General features: G+C 38.8%; 1 protein-coding gene across 1 annotated transcript in view; it reads left to right on the forward strand.

Annotated features, from left to right (window-relative positions):
• Positions 1 to 20,075, forward strand: part of LOC108234690 (vasoactive intestinal polypeptide receptor 2) — a 27,415-nt gene extending 7,340 nt beyond the window's left edge. Inside the window, exons 3-13 of the mRNA XM_017414067.3 lie at positions 965 to 1,072; positions 2,508 to 2,605; positions 10,029 to 10,126; positions 10,715 to 10,853; positions 12,105 to 12,255; positions 14,492 to 14,552; positions 16,300 to 16,369; positions 17,768 to 17,859; positions 18,058 to 18,196; positions 19,022 to 19,063; positions 19,151 to 20,075. Of these exons, the coding sequence (XP_017269556.1) occupies positions 965 to 1,072; positions 2,508 to 2,605; positions 10,029 to 10,126; positions 10,715 to 10,853; positions 12,105 to 12,255; positions 14,492 to 14,552; positions 16,300 to 16,369; positions 17,768 to 17,859; positions 18,058 to 18,196; positions 19,022 to 19,063; positions 19,151 to 19,315 (1,163 nt within the window). The 3' untranslated portion in view covers positions 19,316 to 20,075. The remainder of the gene's footprint in view (positions 1 to 964; positions 1,073 to 2,507; positions 2,606 to 10,028; positions 10,127 to 10,714; positions 10,854 to 12,104; positions 12,256 to 14,491; positions 14,553 to 16,299; positions 16,370 to 17,767; positions 17,860 to 18,057; positions 18,197 to 19,021; positions 19,064 to 19,150) is intronic.
• The last annotated feature ends 212 nt before the right edge of the window (positions 20,076 to 20,287 follow it).

The raw sequence follows: 20,287 nt of genomic DNA on the forward strand, positions 1-20,287 counted from the left end.
GTATGTTACCCCACAAGTACCCTGTTTGTTACCCCACAAGTACCCTGTATGTTACCCCACAAGTACCCTGTATGTTACCCCACAAGTACCCTGTATGTTACCCCACAAGTACCCTGTTTGTTACCCCACAAGTACCCTGTTTGTTACCCAACAAATGGCAGTGAGTTAAACAAAGATCCAATGTGATCTCTTAAAGTTTTGAGCTTCAGTTGGAGATCAGTCTCAGCTGCTACCACACTAAATTGTAACTCAGTATCAGGTAAACTGAGGAGCCATTTTTTTTTTTTTTAAGATCAGTTGGCAGTGGTGGCCATCTTGAATTGGACTGACCACTAAAGTTAATCAGTTGTAGATCTTCATGTAATGATTAATTTCTGAGCGTTTCATTGAAACTTGTTCAGTTCATGAGACAAACACACATGTGCACACACACACACACACAGACAAAACATTGCCTGCCTTTCAGGATAATATGATTATGAATTACAAAAAGAAAGATGAAGTTAAAAATAATAAGACAATCAATGACAATAAAAAGAACAAAATTAAATAACAGTAATTTGTATATACAGGAGTAAACATCTCTTAAAATGTTTAATTATCTAAATAAATGTATGTCAACAAAAGTTTACTTGAACTGGTTTATCTTATAAGTTATTAAAATACTAAAATGTGAAATTACAACAAAGAGAGAAAACGTAATAATATTTAGAGCTTCACTTTCTTCAGTTGTACTTCTAGATTTCTTTTAGCTTCTTTAATAATAAACCATTACATCAGATATGAGGCCTAATTCTTCTTCACTGAACAGTAAAGTGTCAAAACCTCACCGAGGCAGGGGAAAGCTTTCATCTGAACCTGATTTATGTGCTGAAGTCAGTTTGAAACAAGTTGCTCAGCTAAACAGGAAGTTCATGTTGGTTAATTCATGCAGCGTATCTCGTGTGTGTGTGTGTGTGTGCAGGATGTGAAGGCGAGTGGAACAATGTCTCCTGTTGGCTCAGCGTGGCAGTCGGCGAGGTGATGACCCTCCCGTGTCCTTCCCCCTTCCTCCTCTTGTTCGGCAAGAACGGTGTGTTTCTCAAACACACACACACAGCAGAAAAGTCAGAGAACAACCTGGAGTTTTAAAGCTTTACAATCAAATGACATCTTTGACTCCAGTGCATTCAAATAATAGAAATTTAATAAAATATTGATAGTTTACTGAAATTTTAGCATTACTGTTGGACAGAAATATTTTAACCTGTATAAATAACCAGGTAGTTTTGCTACAAACAGTTGTATTTGTAGTAAAAAAATATTTCTAAACCAATTTAGTTTAATTTAAGGTAGTACTTTACATTATAGCTTGATTATACAGTCACTCCAATTTAACATGGCTGCCACAGTTATTCAACATTAGTCAGCATAAAAGTGGCTCAAACTCAGTCAGTTTTACTGATACTGAGCCAAAGCTTGATGGATGTAGCTGAGAGGCTGAAGTTTGACCAAAACAGCTCCATTTCTCATCATCAGATGATCTCAGTCAGCCTAAACGCTAGAATAAAGAACGGCGGAGGATACGCTTCCCTTCGAGGAACGATTGGACTTTAATTTTATTTATCATTAAATAAATACTTTTTCTTCACTCCTGAAGAAATGTACTTGGGTTACAGTCTTCCCATCTCTCACAGTAATATGAAGAAGTGTGTTTAGATGTATATATTTACAGGATTTTGAGTATTTTTGTCCTTTTCAGCCGTACACAGCTGTGTTGATGTGAACACAGTGTCAGCCAGCATCGTGAACAAATCGAGTGTATTTACAGGGATTCACTTTAGAGACGGAGCCCGCTCCCAGCAGCGGAGGACCTCCAGCGTGGCTTTTCAGTCCCCTGTGACATTTTATTTACACAGATTAAAGTTCAGTTCTTCTCTGTAACCCGCCAGACAGAAAGGAAATGCAGGCAACGTGACCTGAAGTTCAGACCGCAGTTTGGAAGCAGCTGCTTCTGTGAATCACATGAAAACAAACATATGTATTTTAAAGAAAACCTCATTTCCTGCACACACTCTTCACTGTGAGACCAGCCGTCTTAACATCTCATACCTGAGCAGAAATGTGAAACTCGCTGTTCATGTTTATGGAAAGAATTGCTCTAAAATGCACTAGCGATAAATAAATTTGCACAATTGTCTTTGTTGCTTGTGCAAGTGTGGAAGGGGCAGCTTATCTGCTGGTACAAGGGCTCTCAGGACAAACCTGCTCTGAATCCTAGGTTAGTCCAAGATTAGTCAGCCTTTTGCTTTCTTTTGCTTTTTAACCAGATTTGTGCAAATTATGCTGGTCTTGTGCGATAACTGTTCAGGCTTTCTGAAAGTTTGCTTGCTAAGAAACTTAACTCTGACCTCTAAACCCTTCGGGGTTTAAAGAAAGAGTGTGAAGAGGTGGCGGCTCTCTTGAATATTTGACGTAGCAAAAGAAAAACACTTAAAGGTGGTAAAGACTGTGTGTGTTTGTCTCAGGTAACCTGAGCAGGAACTGCACAGAGGAAGGCTGGACCTCCGTCTATCCCGACATCAGAGTGGCCTGCTACTCAGACATCACAGACGAGCCTTCAGAGGTGAGTTTATCCTCTCAAATCTGCTCACTTTGTCTGTTTGAGCATTTGCTGTTTTGTGTCTGTAGCTGCAGGTTACAAGAGGAACTGCATGTTGGGTCCAGTTTTCCAGTCTTTTTGTTTGTATCTGACGGTGGATTATTGCTTTAAACTTCTCATTCAGTGCTGCTTGTGAACAACTTTTGCAGAAGCCTTTACGGTATCTGCAGCCTATGTGTGATCTGAGATAATTCTGGTTTTATGCTCTCATTATCTGATCCTGACTGTGTGAATGTGTGTGTTTGATTTCACATGTGTCTTTAAGCTGCTGAGCAAACCGAAGATCTGAGCATATCTCCTGTCTCATCTTATCACGTAGACTCAAAGAAATTTCACGTCCGAAGCGAAAATAGCACTTCCTTCAACAAAATGCGAAATGCAAAACAAGCTCACATTTGCACGCCTCTGTAAAAACAAACAAAGATTTAAAAAAAAAGCACTTCACTCAGCAGATTCAGCATTTAAATTTGTTCTGTTCAGCTCATGTACATGTCAGATCTCTGGTTTAACCTACTTTAAAAAGTGCAACAGGGATCAAACAGGTGATTTTATTAACCAACCACAGTTTGTGTTGTTTGATTATTTTCTGCTTCCTTCAGGTTAGATTTTATAATGATAAATAGTGTTTACAATCAGCATATTTGTTCATGTTTTGGGCTTACAGAAAATGGAGTGAAAAGATCTTTTTTTTAATGGCTGAAGTTAGATTTGACCAATTTATTGTCATTCTGACAGAAACAACTAAATATCTCCACACGTCTCAATCTAGAGTAACAATAATTTAATTTTAATCTCACAACAATAGGTTATGGCACAAAATAGGTTTGCTTTCTTGAGGGAAAAATTATTAAAAATCATTTCAGTCTCTGCAGCAAATATCAGAGCCTAAAAATGGAAACTGAAGGTTGTTGGATTGGCAGGTTCGAGTACTTAGTGCTTATTGGAGTGTAGCTGATGTGGAGCAGAAATTCAAACACAGTGTAGAAGCTGAGAAATTTTAGTGTTAGACCATGTCAAGCTTTCTAAAATCTACACTAAGCATAAAAAATAAATCACAAAGAAAACTGATATATTCACTGAGGCTGAAGTGGTTTGAGAAACACAATAAAGAGTTCCGTCTGTGCTCAGTTTATAAAAGATTTCAGGACCCGGGTTAGAGAACCTAAAGGATCTGCTGTTAGCCTGTTTGGCGTTGGAAACGTTGTGGCGAGACGCCGGCTTAAACTCCAAGCTCCTCCGGCTGAGTTGTGGGGTTCAGCTCCCGGTCGAGGCTCACTCCGCTCCCTAATCTAAAAATCGTGTGTTTCCATATCTGCCTTCTCCCAAGATGAAAGTGGAACTTGTTGAATTGTCTGATTCTGCGGAGGATTATGAAGCTGAGTGACACAGCTGCATATCTGAGCCTTCCAGTGTTCACGTCTCAGTTCATGTTCATGTCTGCAGTCCGAGCTGCTGGAGGCCCCAAGCTGCAGTTTGTTTGTGTTTGTGCAGATGTTTGTAGGTTTGCATTTTGAGCCTGAAGTATCCTTTTCGATGCTACAGAGCTTATCTCCCTATCTTCTGACCTTCCCAGTTATTACTTGCTGCATACCAGGACCTTTTTGTTTCAAACAAGTGAGTAATGTCCTGGTTTAGAGGAAAACTCAGAGCCAATATTCTTTCCACACAGCCAAGAAAATCTCACTGATATGCTCTTTTAATTTTCTTCATGTTGTGCCTAAGGTTGGGTAGTTTTACGCTGTAAAGTAGGAGGAGGTATGAATCATGAATGTCATGACATTAAAACCTTAAAAGACCAAAAACACAATAGATTCCACCATGTCATTATTTATTAAACAAAAGCAAAGCCAAATGTTAAAAAATTACCTCCACTTTTGCTGCTTCCACAAGACTTCAGAGGCTCAGTATCGTGCAGGTGCTGCTGATCAAATGTATTGATTAACTGATCATCATCAGTGTGAAAGAAGTAGTTTTGGTTGTTTTCTCCTCTGTGTCAACACGGTGCCTAGGAGGAATGTAAAAAAACTAAGTAAGTAAAATTTATTTGTATAGCACATTTCAGCAGCAAGGCATTCAAAGTGCTTTACATAATAAAAACATCAATAAAATTACATTACAATCATCAAAAACATTACAGTCATCCACAAAAGAGAGATGGAAAAAAGAGATGGTCAATATGTAATAAGATATTTTGTTCAGAGCAGCTTTTCACCTGAATTTGTTTGCGGACTACTAATCAAAGGCAGCTCTAAACAGGTGAGTTTTCAGCCTTGATTTAAAGGAATTTAGTGTTTCGGCTGTTTTGCATTTTTCTGGGAGTTTGTGAGGCATTCTGTCCAACAGCTAAAACTTAGCTCAAATAAGCTGCTAAGTTATTTATGTCTTAAAATTTCTGCATGTCAAGTCTACAGAGATCCACCAAGAGCACTTCCCCACACCCATATCTCCACTTGTGGAAAGTGATTTTTTTTCGTAAAAGATCTCAGTTTTTTCAAACAAAAATGCTGTTTGGTTGTGGATGAGAGGCGCAAACAGCAAAGTTTGTTTTTGCAGACTATCTGTATTAATGTGGACAGCGTTTTGTATAGTTTGAGTAACATTTGACATAAAAAAAAAAAGCTATCTGAACAGACAGACAGTTGTTTTTTCTGTGCGTGTGAAACATTACTCTATCTGTAGAAAACTGTTTAGTCTGGACCTTTTCCACTGGAGAATTGAATCCACATTTGGTGCTGTTGTAAGTATATCTGGCTGCAGCAGATCTGTGAGGGAGTGGAGTCAAAATAAACTACAATAAAACAAAATGCCCCACAGTGCATCTGTGTCGGTCACCTGTTTAATGGATCAGTCACATTGTGAAAAAAACTGATGGTAACAAAAATGCGAGACAAATGCAAACTTGATCAAGTTCAATATAAATTGTATCAATAATAATAATTTGATTCATGATGTGTAGTACCTAGTACTGATCTTAATAACAACTACTGAAAGAGGCAAAAGATGAGAGCCCAAATGAGCAAATACATGAGGCAGGAAAGCAAGAAAACAAAGACTTTCTTCTTTGGGGGAGAAAATTTACAAAAGGTAATGACAAATAAGTAGCACAGAATAATGGAGCAAAAAAAGGCTAAACAAAAAAATAAATAAAGAGGAAGACTAAGATCATCTTATGTTGAGAAAAAGAGTTATAGCTGTTTTGGTCAAACTTTAAAGATAGCATTATGTGTGATCTCCTTCGATATTAGGAGATTTTCCACGTTCTGTTAGCACATAGAGGATGGATTGAGGATGAGTCTTTGCTGCTGCCACACCAAATATAAACTCAATATCTGTAAATATGCTGTTACAGCCATTTTGTCTTTGGTAAAGGTAGTGTCTAACTCAACTGTGAATACTGGAGACTAGTTTCTTACTCACAATTGCAAGAAAATAGACAAATCTGCAGTCTCACAGAATGTAGTGTGTTTTCAACTAAGCAGAGCAGTCAGCTGTGTGGCTACATTTTTAACCCTCTCAGGCTCAAATTAAGTTTTAGTAACAGGAAAAATCAGATATGTTGTTGCAACGCCTGCCTTGAGAGGGTTAATGGCCAGTTTTTGAAAATCACACACTATTGTGGTGCACACAGGTTGTCTAATTCTATTCTTGCCCACCGACATCATTTCACCTTGGTTTGCTTTGTACCCTCCCTTTCAGCCGTCCCCATGAATGTGATTTAATCTGCTAGAATACAAATTTGAACCTGATTTTCAAAAACATTATTTCCCATCAACGTGAGTTTTTGACCTGGGTATTTGGGGATGTAGTCTGGGATGTTTTCGGTCAGAGGACAGCATCCACACAGGTGTCAAAATGCATCCTCAGCACCCTTGAGATGAGTTGGAGACACCCACAACTCTATTTGCAACAAGTCTACTAGTTTGCACACATTTTTTTGTGACATGCTTAAAATTCAAGCGACAAAACTGCAAGCCTCTGCAAGATACTCAAAAAACTTTGAATGTTTCAAGACATTTTGGAAACTCCCTGGTGATCGTCGGTCACAAACCAGTCGCCAACAGTCGCAACCCAGTGAGATACTGACTTAAGGCCAATTAGCTGTGGTGGCCATCTTGAATTGGATTCAAAAGTTAAACAATTGTATTTTATTACTTTATGAGAGTTTCAGTGATTCATGACATGTCTTTGCTAACAGACAGACAAGGGTTGACTCCAACAAATAATGCCAAAGTTTTATGCAAAAATCTTCTGCAAGCTGTAGAGTTTGAAGCTTCCGTTGCAAACCACTCTCAGCTACCACCATATCAAATTTGAGCTTTATACTGTGAAAGTGGCTGAGTTATAGCATTTTTTGTTTTCAGGGGTTAAAAATAAAAAAATAAATTAATGAGTTGTACCTCTACATCCAGTAGTTATAATTGGTTATATTAAAACGATGGAGAGCAAGCCTGAAAACAAAACATGAACTAAAACTAAGACTAAAAACCATAATGTTTTCTGGATAATTTGACCTGATGGAGTTTATGGGAGGAAATTTTTGGACCACCCATGTAGAGTTTGTTTTCGATCATTTATGTGAAGATAGGACTCTAAAGGACCTTTAAATAGTACTCTGCGGTGTCAGGCGCTCAGTCAGCAGGTCCTTTAATTCCTGTCAGTTGGAACAGGAGTCTCTTTGGATCAGATTTATTTAATCTTTTAACACCCTGTATTCAGAAACCAACATGTTCTGACCCTGTCATCTGTTGTTAACGGTTGCTAACGTGGTGAAGTTCCTCTGATCTTAATTCTGCTCGTTCTCCTAATTGAACATGTCATCAATGAGAACTCTTTACTTGTTCTCTAAAATTACCAGATCACGGCACAAGAAATTTAAAATAAACTTTAAAATGCTTTAGTTTATTAGCATGCACATCATCTGTCTCCACAGACCACACTAACAAACATGACTGGTAAGGAAAAATCAGATTGTTCTTAGCTGCTTTGTGCAAGATTGTTCAGCCCTTTGAAGCTTTCGATGGTTATTAAATCTGACTTTTCAGTCACAAACTAAAATGTGTACAATACCAGTTCTGAAAAAGTTGGCTAATGATGTTGTGTAAAATGTGAGTAAAAACTGAATGCAATGATTTGCAAATCTCCTAAACACACATTTCATTCAGAATGGAACAAAGTAAACATATAAAATGTTAAAACTAAAAAAAAATTACCCATTTTTTAAAAGAATGAGGTAATTTAGAATTTGGTAGCAACACATCTCAAAAACACAGGAACAGGTCCATGTTTCCTACTGGGAAACATCTCTTCTTTTAACATCAGTCTGTAAACATCCAGGACCTGAGGAGAGCAGCTGCTGGAGGTTTTAGAGCGAATGTTGGCCCATTCTGGTCTGATGGAGGATTCTAGCTGCTCAACAGTTCTGGGTCTTCTTTGCTGGATGGAAGCAGATGTTGTTCTAAAACCTGTATATACTTTTCTGCGTTAACAGTACCTTTCCAGATGTGTAAGCTGCCAGAAGCACTAATGTACCCCCATAACATCAGAGAGGCAGCTTTTGAACTGTGTGCTGATAACAGGCTGGATGATCGTGAACAGTGTTTCTGGATAGTGTTCACATATGGCTTCTTTTAACTTTAACCAGTATTTGTGGATGGCACAGTGAACTGTGTTTACAGATGCTGATTTGCCGAAGTGTTCCTGAGCACATGCTGTCCGTGATGTCCAGAAAAGAATCAGATCTGTTTTTAATGCAGTGGCTCCTGAGGGCCCAAAGATCACAGCCTTCCAGTATTGACTTTCAGTCTTGTTGTTGGAGCGCAGAGATTTTTCCAGATTCTTGAAATTGTTTGAGGATTTCATGAACTGTAGTTGATGAGATATTCTAAGTCTTCCTAAGTCTTTATTTCTGAGAGATTCAGGCTTTCTAAAATGCTCTTTTTATACCCAGTCCTCCTCGTTCGATGTTCATCTACAACTTATTACAGAAAAACAAACAGGAAAAACATTATCACCCGCCTTTCAGCAGTGGACTAAAAAGAGAGAGAGAGAAAGAGATAGGAAAATAATGGATGTAGAGATATGTAAGCCTTCAAATGGAAATATTTAAGGAAAAGGACAAATGTCTCCAAATGTTAAATACAGCAGCTGTGTAAGCACCACTTTTTTGTCTGCACACCCTGGAGAAAATCTGTCTTTCTGAGAACTGGAATTGGTAGGAATGAGTACAGATTTGAAATCTGTACATATTTCAAACATTTTGAACAATTATCCTGTCTTTGAGCCTCTGTTTATGGTAGTGTTGAGGTTAAGTAAGCGGCTGTTAGGGTTTAAGATGATGTCTCTTATGCCAATGAGGGTTCCTAGAGGTATAGAAGGCAAATATTTGTTTTCTCAAGTGTTGCTTATGTTAGTGTGTGACTGCGTGACTGTATACTATATGCTGAGTGCGTGTACGCTGAATGTCTTTGTCCAGTTCATTGTGCAGTGGTGTGTCAGATGTTGGGAATGTTGTTTATAGATGATGAGAGAGCGATGAACGCCAGACGCAGAGGCATGAACACACTCTCAGAGGGCAGCACCGACACAGCTGCTGCGGACAGTTAGAAGACAGGCCGGACCATAACTCTGATCCTGACCCTGCTCTTATTGTGAAAGAGCCATTTTATATTTTACAGGGTGAGATCTGAATTCCTTAAAGGAATGCACATTGCTTGTTGCTTTTCATACCAGAGATTGAATTTAAATTTACCCTGTGTTGAGAAATGTGTTGACTGTAAGAGTTAATGCCAAAGTTTTAAGCAAAGATGTCCTGCAGTGTGTAGTACTCTGAGTATGTTTTAGCCCTAACTCTCAGCTTCTACCATACCAAATCTTAGCTCAATATCTGTAAAACTGGCTAAGTTATGACACTCTTTGTGTTTTATAATGTCACTTGGCTGTGCTGGTCATCTTGAATAGGACTGACTACAAAAGTCAGTCAGTTATAGATGTACATTCAGTGATTAATTTCTAAGAGAGAGTTTCATTAAAATCTTTCCAGTGGTTCATGAGATATTTTGATGACAGACAAATGAACACAGATACAGGTAAAAACCATCATCGCCTGCTTTTGGGCAGCGAAGGAGAACGGTTTCTACATTTAGCAGCACATCTGTCTGTTCTCAGGAACAATCACGAGGTAAATTAAACTGTGGCCTTTGCATGATCTGTGCTGGAGGCCACCGTTTGGAGCCAAGAATCCATTTTCACTGGTAGATCTGAGACATAAGGTAGCGTGTGGAGGTCAGCCCAGCTGCTCTTCATATTTTTGGATCAGATTTGATGGAAGCTCTTATTGTTTCTCATTCAAAGGACCAGAAGTCAATGATGTGTTTATGTTTGTGTGCAGCTGGCCTTCTACAAAATGGTGCATATTCTGTCCACTCTGGGTCACAGTCTGTCACTCATCACCCTGCTCAGCAGCACGGTCATCATCTGTTCCTTCAGGTAAACACACACACAAGATAAAACCTTTGCTGCACCTTGAGCTGTTGGTGGGATAAAATCCATTTTCACCATCATATGAGAAAAAATACAGATGGAGGCAATTTTGTGAAGTAGATTTAGTAGATTTTATAGTTAGTGAACATGCATTATTTCCGTTGACGAGTTCCAAAAATTATAACTCTGTATATTTAATATACATATTTGCATCAAAAGTGTGCTGAATGTGACTATGTTTGAACTTATTTCTGTTGGACTCACATGTTTATAAATGCTGCCTCCTTAAGTGTGTTTTCTTTGAGAGAAAACACCGATTGTGAATGCGGGGTTTCAATAATTCACTCTCAGACTTGTGCAAAAACGAGGATAACTTTAACAAAATAACTCAAGATAAGAGAAGTCCAATAAACTCGCTCACACGGCTGATAACAGTTTGTTGTAAACGTGCATGAGACTCGGTTTGGATTGACTCCAGCCGCTGCTATCAGCCTGTTTAGATATCACATCCTTCAGTGCATTCACACCCTGACGCTGTCTGTAAACACACTTCTCTTCATTCTTGTGTATGTGTGTGTGTGTGTGTGTGTGCAGGAGGCTTCACTGTATGAGGAACTACATCCATCTGAACCTGTTTGGGTCTTTCATGCTGCGAGCCGCGGCCGTTCTGACCAAAGACACGTTGCTGTTCTCTGAGGGTGAAACTACAGACTGCAGTATGCAGCCCTCACTGGTGACCACACACAACCAAAACACACACACACACACACACAATACACACACACAAAACACTTAATCAGACTGTAATCAGATAATCTTTTATAAAAATGATGAAATACAGAAAAAATTTTAAGTTTATATGTGTTTTATTTTACAAAAGGAGGGACTATTTTCTTACGCTCATGAGAACTTTTTCTCATGACAGGCAAACATGTATCACCGAATGTTATTATTAACATATTAACACTTTTTGCTGGGTTTTTTTTTGTTGAAGTTTGTCATTTTAATAAGACTTCATATGATGATACACATTTTAGGTGAAAAAAATGTTGTTATATTCTAATACATGAACTTTAGATTTAAAAAAAATGGAATTGAAAGAAATGAAACAGATTTTTTCTGTAGGGCGTACAGTCATGTGGACAGGAAGTCAGCAGGACGGTATGAAGAAAAATGTGACATTCAAGGCAGTTCATTGTTCTTTAAGTGCAATAAATGCAATATTTGCAAACTTATTTTTTCCATAATCAAGCAGATCTAGATTCAATTAAAATAAGAAATACTGGTAAATACTGGTGTCTTTTTTACATACTGAAAATAAAACAATGCAGATCCAATAAAAATAATTTGGCCGGGTTTTTTTTTTTTTTTTTTGTCATATGTTTTGTTCATCCCTTGAATTTAGGAGCCATTTTATGCCTGAATGATTTATAGGTCAACGTTAAGTGTCTAAGCAATAAAAGAGAAAACATTCTTCCAAATACGGTCAGAAACTGGACTGAAAAATAGACAAAAAAGCAGCTAAAGCTGAAAGAAAACTTTGAAAGGCTTGTGTAAAATATTACAAGAAAGGCTGGATTTTCTGTCGCCTCTCGTATCTTAATAATTCCTTTTTGTGACTCTGGATGCATGTGTGGCCTAATGTTGCTGAATAATTCTGGGAGTTAGTTGCCTCCATCATTGTGTTTCGTGTGATGGAAAAGAATCTAAACATCTGAAGTACCTAAAAGTTTTGGATAGGCCTGCAGGCTCCCCTGCAATAAAACAAAATGAACTCACTCTCAAGTGGTGGGAATGATTCAGCTGAAAACTGATGGCGACTTCTTTTTTTTGCCTTTTCATGTAAGATGTTTGCTGTTTCTCTGAATGTCTCCTGACTTAGCCACACATTCTGCTACACGCCAATAATATTACCTGAATGATGCAAACAATTTCCAGTGCAGAGTTCTGCTTCATGTGTTAAAGTATGATTTTGTTGTTGCAGGTTGGCTGCAAAGCCAGTCTGGTGTTCTTCAATTACTTCATTATGGCCAACTTCTTCTGGCTGCTGGTGGAGGGTCTCTACCTGCACACGCTGCTGCTCGTCACCCATATGTACTCCACCCGCCTCTCCATCTATATGTTCATTGGCTGGGGTAGGCTGCACCAGAACTACAACGACAACAATCTAACAATCTACTTTACAAGTTTCTCCTTAATTACAAGTTTTGGCTGGGAAATGCGAAAACATCGGTGGAATAAAATGATAATAAAAACCTTGAAGCTCGATCAGAAATATCCACTGAAAAGGACAACAACAGTTATGATAGCAACACAATAAGTGAAGTGAAGTGAAATTTATTTATATAGCACTTTTCAGCAGCAAGGCGATCCAAAGTGCTTAAATAAAAGTCCAGAATGTGTAGTAAATGCTATAGTCCACAGTGAAACAGCATCATGATTTACAGGCTAAAAATAATTAGTTATATCAGTTTCTGTGCCTGCTTTTAAAGTATAACTAGATTTTGCGTAATGTGAAGTTGTCACATATGCTCCAAAATAGTGAAATTATTTAATTTTAAAGGCTGCAAAAATTCATGAATACTCAGAATGATTTTTAATTTGTTGTTGCAAGGTTGTTGCCTCTCAGCAGCCATTTTTGAGCCTGGTCATAGACACCCTGGGTGAGGGAGGCCGTCAAGTTGAAAAAGGAGTCATGTCAGGCCTTGTTAGCTGGTAGGACTTCAGAGGCAGCTGAGGGGTATCGATGGGCCAAGCAATCTGCAGCGGTGGCTGTTCCTGACGTAAAGACTCAGGTGTGGGAGGAGTTCGATGAGGCCTTGGATAAAGACTCTCGATCAGCTCCAAGAAGATTCTGGCAAACTATCAGGCTGCTGAGGCGGGGAAGCAGCACTCTACCAACACTGTGTATAGTGGAGGTGGGGTGCTGTTGACCTCAACCAGTGATGTTGTCGGGTGGTGGAGACAGTCTGGGTGGTGGAGTCTGGGGGCTTTGGGGTGGATCCATCCATAACCAGGACTGAAGGTAGTTAAGAAGCTCTGCAGTAGCAGGGCTCCAGGGGTGGATGCGATTCAAAAGCCTTGAGGAATTCGCGATTCCTCAAGGCTTTGGATGTTGCTGGGCGGTCTTAGTTGACACGCTTCAGCAGTATCGCGGGGACATCTGGGACAGTGTCACTGGACTGGCAGACTGGGTGCTGGTTCCTCTTTTCAAGAAGAGGTACTGGCGGGTGTGTTTCAGTTACAGGGGAACCACAATCCTCAGCCTCCCTGTTAAGGTCTGTTCAGGAGTGCTGGAGAAGAGTAGGTTTTTTCAGACGGTTTATCTGGTGCACATAAATCCATTAGCAAGCTATGCAACCGTTTCCCCACCACCGTGAGAAACACCGACTTAATTTTCTCCCTTTTTAGTATCCTATTCGTTTGCTGCAAAATACTGCTCGAGACTGACAGCAGCTGTCAAAACTTTCCTCACTTTCCTTGATGTGAAAATCTTCTGGCTTCCAGAACGCGATTTTCCTAGCTCTGTTTTGGAGGTGTTTCACTCACCAGCACGCTCTCTGGTTTTTTTGTTTTTTTTTACAGTTCTCTGCTGCCTCAATGGAGTTGCTCCGTGAGATGTGTTCGATACACCAGGTTCAATAAAATAAACTATTTAAGCAGGCAACTGGAAGTGCCACCCAGCAACACTTTATTGCAGCCTTGACATAACATGCTGCACAAAACCGCCTCAAATCTGCTGTACCCAGGAAGAGAGCGCACCCCAGTGGTGATTTGTTTTTTTACTCAGCTAAACAGTTAAAAAAAAAAAACAATCTCCACCACCCAGGAGCACCAATCATATCAACAAAGTGCTATAAGAAGCCTCAGAGCTACAGGTTTCATTCATTTCTGTCTGGAACACCAAACTGTGAGGACAAAATATGTAAAAAATTATGATGGATACAATTTATTCAGTGGTTTTTATGCTGTGGTTATGAAATAACTTGCAATTTGAGCTATTTTGGAGTCTTTTTGTCTTTGCTTCTAGTCAAATACCTCATTTTTTTCCCCCCATAAGACTTTATAAGTTGCAGCAGAAAATGTCACAAGGACAGGCAGTGTGTCATTCTTTAAAGTGGACCGGTGTATTCAGGGAATGGTCTGGCTGCAAACAGTTTCCATCGTTTTGTTCCGTTCTGTCTCCATGTGACACCTTCTTCCACTATCTATCATAACTTTACCAACACTTCCCCAGTTAATGCAATGCATCACCACCAAGGCCCGGCTATTTAATGTGTTTGTGTTAGAGTCATATTTCCTGTGTGGCACCTTGTGAAGATCTGTCAGAGAAGAATCTAAACACTCCCTCCTCGTCTCTCTGACTCCTAGGAATCCCTTTTGTTTTCATGGTGGCGTGGATCGTAACTCGGGTAAATCTAGAGGACACCAGGTGAGTTTACAGTTTCTCACCTGAAAATTAAAAGTACTCACACAGTTTGCTGTTACTGTTTTGGAACAAGATTGTTTTTACTGTGGCTTTTTGTGCACAGCATCACAAAACATTTACTAAAATCTAACTAAATTAGATTTGAACTAATGCTCAAAGTTACATTCAAGAGAAAAAAAAAAGATTTTTTCTTTAAATTTTAAGATTTATGTGTCACATAAAAACACAACAGATAAAAACCAAGTCATTATTTATTAAACCAAAATGACAAAAATAAGTGTCTGAAACTAGGGTTCAGTATCAGCCAGGTGCTGCTGATCAAATGTGGTGATTACCTGATCATCGTCAGCGTGATCAGCTCTATAAAAGCAGGGGGTTTTGCAGTTTGCTGCTCTGGAGCATACAGGTGTGTGTTAAACAATGCCTCTTGAGGAAAGACTACGATCTTAGCGAAACAGGAAAGCATTTAGGAAAACTCACGAGGATGTCTCAGCAAATTTACCCCAAGGTCAGACTATGCAATGCTTAGAGAAACACAACAAAACAAAACAAAAAAAGCTTCATGTCAGACTCTACAAGCCTCAGTTAGCAGGTTCAATTTCATGACAGGACAATTAAAAAGAACAAGGATTGCTTGTTTCGAAGGGTGACAAGAAAAAGCTTCTCTAAAAAGAACATGGCAGCAAGACTGGTTCGCAAAGTCTCTTCTGAATGAACCACAAGGCTTCTAGAAAGATGTCCTTTGGACGAATGAGACCATTGTAGAGAGGTTTTCCCATAATACATAGCGCCATGTTTGGTGAAAACCAGCATATCAGCACAAACACATCATACCAACTGTCAGCACGGCAGTAGAGGAGTGATGATTTGGGCTTGTTTTGCCATCGTGACTTCCTCTGTTACCAGAGTGTGTTAAAGTCAAATGTGAGGACATCTGTCTGACAGCTGAAGCTTTGACTTAACTGGGTCATGATTTAACAAAACAATGATCCCAAACACAGCAGCTGATCTACAACAGAATGGCTGAAAATAAAAGAACCAAGGTTCTGCAGTGTTCCAGACAAAGTCCAGAACCTCAACCTGACTGAAATGCTGAAAACCTTAAGAGAGCTGAGCAGAAACCAAATGTCTGCAAGATCGTTAATCAAACAGAAAAAGACTTCTGGGAATTTGTGCCACTAGGTGGCTCTGTAAGCTCCTGAATCATGAGATGAACAAAGTTTGTCACACAACACTTTTACATTTTTGTATAGGGACACTGTGTAATTGGTTGTGCATTTTTATACATTTGAGGTTGGATTTTAAAGTATGAATTTATGATAGGGATAAAAAGTAACAGGACTTAAGCTTTTTATATTTCAGCATCATGCACATTTTCAGTTTTAAAATGTCAGAAATATGCAACACTAACCAACTTTAAAAACTATTAGTAAACAAGCTGAGATGAACAGAGTGTTGGAAGTTAACAAGAGCATTGACGACTCTTTACTGGGGCAAGTAGACATGTAAAATGTTTTCTATGGTTTTAGTTTCTATCTTGAACCAAAACATTAAATAAAAATATTTCACTCATCTTATTTGGTATTTCTTTGGTAGTCTTTGTTAGTGATAAGAAGCGCAAACTAAGAATTTGGAGTGGTCAGAAAGACTAGGAAAATGGTTCAATTACAGCCGTGTTTTATTTCTGTCAGGCTAAAGAAAAACAAACAAAAAAAAACAATCTTATGTGTTTTTTTTTTTAAACCTGCAGCTGTTGGGAGATTAATGACAACCCTGTTCCTGACAGACTCATCAACTGGCCCATCATGGCATCTATCATTGTGAGTTTTGTCCACATTTTACAGCATTATTGTTAATTAAGCCATAATCTATTTCATTTATTCACTGCTTTATAAACCTTTCTTTAATGCATCAAAAAAATCAGTGTTTTTTTCTTTTTATCTGCTGTTGCTCTTGTTCTTCTGTCTTGACTCTTCTAATTTGTGCTGCATTTTACTGTAGCGTTGGATGGTGTTATTAAAGAATGATTTTACTCACAAATTTAAATGACAGTAATCCTAATCATGAAGATGCATAGTTTTAGGATTAAATTAGCCAACACCAGATTGGATATAACTCAGTTTTACAGATTTGAGCTTGAATTGAATGTGGTTGTAGCTGAGAGTCATCTGACGGTGATGTCTTGTGATATCACATGAGATTGCTCATGGCATTACTGTCAAGGTTTGACCAAAATGGCTTAAGGATTTCTTTATTTGCAACATGTAGTGTTGCTGCACCTTCAGTGAGAGATCTCAGTGCCCCAAACAGGCATTAACCCACTGTGAAAACATCTAAAAACAAAAATTCAAGTGTGTGATGAGGTTCAGTTTTTCAGTAATTCATTAGAAAACCTGATGACCACTGAGAAGAAGCCGTCATGTTAAACTTTACTTATTCACAGCAGCGTCCTTACCTGATGTCAGAGCTAAACCGTGTTTAATCCTTGTTTCTGTGCCGTCTTGAAGAATTTCTATGAGGTTGCTTGAAGAGACAGTTCTGCACAGTTTAAATGTACATTAATATAAAAAGTCAATTTAAAAACAGTCACACCCTCACCTTGATATTTAACAACCAGATTGGGTCTACAATTTTCACTAATCGCCCATTAAAATAAAGCTGAGATGGTTTGTTTGCTCCGCACATTTTAAAACATTAAATTACAGTTTTAATATATTCATCCTAATCATTATAGGCCACCATCAAAATGTGAAAGTAGGGTTATAATGATGGAGTTAATCCTGTTTGTCTGGTAGCAAAATATCTCTTGAACCACTGAACAGATTTTAATTAAACTGTGGATGTACATCTACAACTAATTAATTTTAGGAAACAATACAATTTATGTCTTTAGCCAACACAAAAATGTCTATAATTCCATCTTTTTTACAGATCATGAGCTAAAATTTAGTGTGTTTGTAGCTGACAGTCATTCCCAACACATAATTCAAGAGATTTTTGCATGAGATCATGTATAAAGTTCTTAGATTTGAGTAAAAAAAGGTTTAACTACTTTAATATGTCTCAGCAGGCAATATGCATTCCATCAAGCAATGCTGCACCTTTAATCTTTAGTTTTATTTGTCTGTAATCTTGTCAAAGGTGCCAACAAGATAAAACATTATGGTTTGTCTGAATCTTTAATGGCTCTTTCTCATTCTTCTGTTTTTGTCTTTAAGATAAATTTCATCCTGTTCATCTGCATCATTCGTATCCTGGTGCAGAAACTGCGCTGCACGGATGTCGGAGGAAATGACCAATCACAATACAGGTAGACTGAGGCTCCACCAATCACAATACAGGCACACTTAGGCTCAACCAATCACAATACAGGTACACTGAGAAATCAAATCTGCGCAAGTTAACTGAAAACTAACAATTTTCTGGCTTAAAAGCATTGGCATAACAGATAAATTCATTAATTTCTCTCCATTTATTCAATGTGTGTTTCTTTGTGTTTAACTGCCAGGCGGCTGGCGAAGTCCACCCTCCTACTGATCCCTCTGTTTGGGGTGAACTACGTGGTGTTTTTCTACCTGATGGAGCCGGCCACTAAAACCCTGAAGCAAGTCAAGATCTTCTTTGACCTCGGCCTCGGCTCCTTTCAGGTGAGGTGTGACAGGACTCAGAAACAGTTGTGACTTAATTGTTAAAAAGACGCCTTAATTATTTTGCTTGGAAGAAAATAAATGCTGAACGTAAAGTAATCTTAGTCCCTGCAGAAAAGGTTTTTAAATCTGCTATGTTTTGGAACATTTTTCAAACATTGTGATTTTCTGGTACCATCAGAGAGTCTTTCTTTCCTTCTCCAGGAGGTAAAACCTTGTACTTAAATATCTAAACCCACTAATTTCCTTCAGTTCTCAACGGTGGAGCCAGGGGGTGGCCAGTGGTGGCCCTGGTCACCATAGAATAATCTTTGGCTACCCCACTGGCCACCCCAATCATTTAAGGAAACTATACTTTTAAGCATTATAAAAAAAACAGAAAGCATGCCCAACATTTATATAGGCAAAACAATGTACTTATACCACTCAAAAATGATGACGTCCCACTGACATTTCAAACATTACAAAAATTTCTCATAAGTAAGATCCAAACAGATTCTCCCATCGTCAAACAACTTCAGTCTTCAAACTTTTAAGCAGTTTATGCAAACTCTAATATTTAAACCTTTATATCGTTGGCAATTTCACATTACATGGTTCTTGCAAAAGGCATATTTTGTGAATCCTGCTGGAAGTGACCCAAAGCTGCACTGGGAGTGCTACAGCTAGCTCTGCTAATGTTATTTGTGCTTGCCAAACCCTATGAAATTCTCTATAAATCAGTGTGTATTAAGACATTGGTTGTGTAAAGGTGTGTGAACCAACATTTGCATGAACCACTATGGATGTTTTTAGACCGTCTTTATGTTTGTGTTTGTCTTTCAGGGTCTAATCGTGGCTGTTCTCTACTGTTTCCTTAACAGTGAGGTGAGGGTGTCTGACCATAACCATCTTTTAGTTAATGACTGAAACAGAAATCTGCATGACTCAACTTTTTTCTCTCTGCACATCAAGGTTCGGAGTGAGCTGAGGAGGACCTGGAGGAGTTTTTCTCTGAAGCACTGTGTGGGACAAGATTGCAGGCCGCCCGCGAACCAAAACGGCACCAAAAACTCAACACAGTTTCACAGAAACGTCCGAGCCCCGTCCATCATGCAGACAGAAACCAGCATGCTCTAAGCTCAGAGCAAAAGAAAATCATCATACGCCGAAGTATTCCCACTGGACGGGACAGCTATGACAGTTATCTTATTTAGCGCCAAAATGTGACCAAAGTGCCTCTTATATCTATCAGAGAGGAAAAATGTTTTTAACTCAACAAATGTTTTTTTTTTACCAGAAACAAACAATTGCTGCGAATGCAGAATGATTGTCAGAACCTAAAAGTATATCAGTTCTTGTGCTGATCAGTGCAGTAGTTTCTTTTTCACATTTGTAGAACATCTCACCATACATCTTTGGAAGCGTGTTTACACAGTGCAACAGGAGTGAGGAGCAGGTTTGTCCAGTGCTGCGAGCAGCTTTTAAAGAAGACAGGAAGTCCTTAAGAACACCGTATTTTCCGGACTATAAGGAGCACTTAAAAGCCTTCAGTTTTTTCAAAAAACGACAGTGCGCCTTATAATCCGGAGCGCCTTATATATGTAAGAAGTCGTAATGTTTTAGTACGACTTTAGTTAAACTACAAAGCTACACCGCTTGAAGCATTAAAGTTCAGTTATAGTCGCGCTTTCTAGTGTTGGCGTGAGGACCTGAGCGAGCGCTGTAGGCATTTATACAAGACGCTTACGTCAGTGCGGTATTGTTCCGTGAGTTTTGGATGTTTGATTATCTTTGTGATCTCTCATAGAGGGATCATATAAATGCTGATACAGGCGAACCAGCTCCGCTAGAGCACCGAAATCGTCCATTTTGAATGGAGTGCGGCAAGTGGTCCGTGCAAAGTTACAAAAACTGGGAGGTGCACGACGATCCTCCTTATAGTCCGGTGCGCTTTATGTATGACAAAAGTTTGAAAATGGACCATTCATTGACAGTGCATCTAATAATCCAGTGCGCCCTATAGTGCAGGAAAATATGGTACACACACACACACACACACACACACACACACATATATATATATATATATATATATATATATATATATAT

This window comes from Kryptolebias marmoratus, linkage group LG21, assembly GCF_001649575.2.
Source record: "Kryptolebias marmoratus isolate JLee-2015 linkage group LG21, ASM164957v2, whole genome shotgun sequence".
In the NCBI taxonomy this organism is placed as follows: Eukaryota; Metazoa; Chordata; class Actinopteri; order Cyprinodontiformes; family Rivulidae; genus Kryptolebias; species Kryptolebias marmoratus.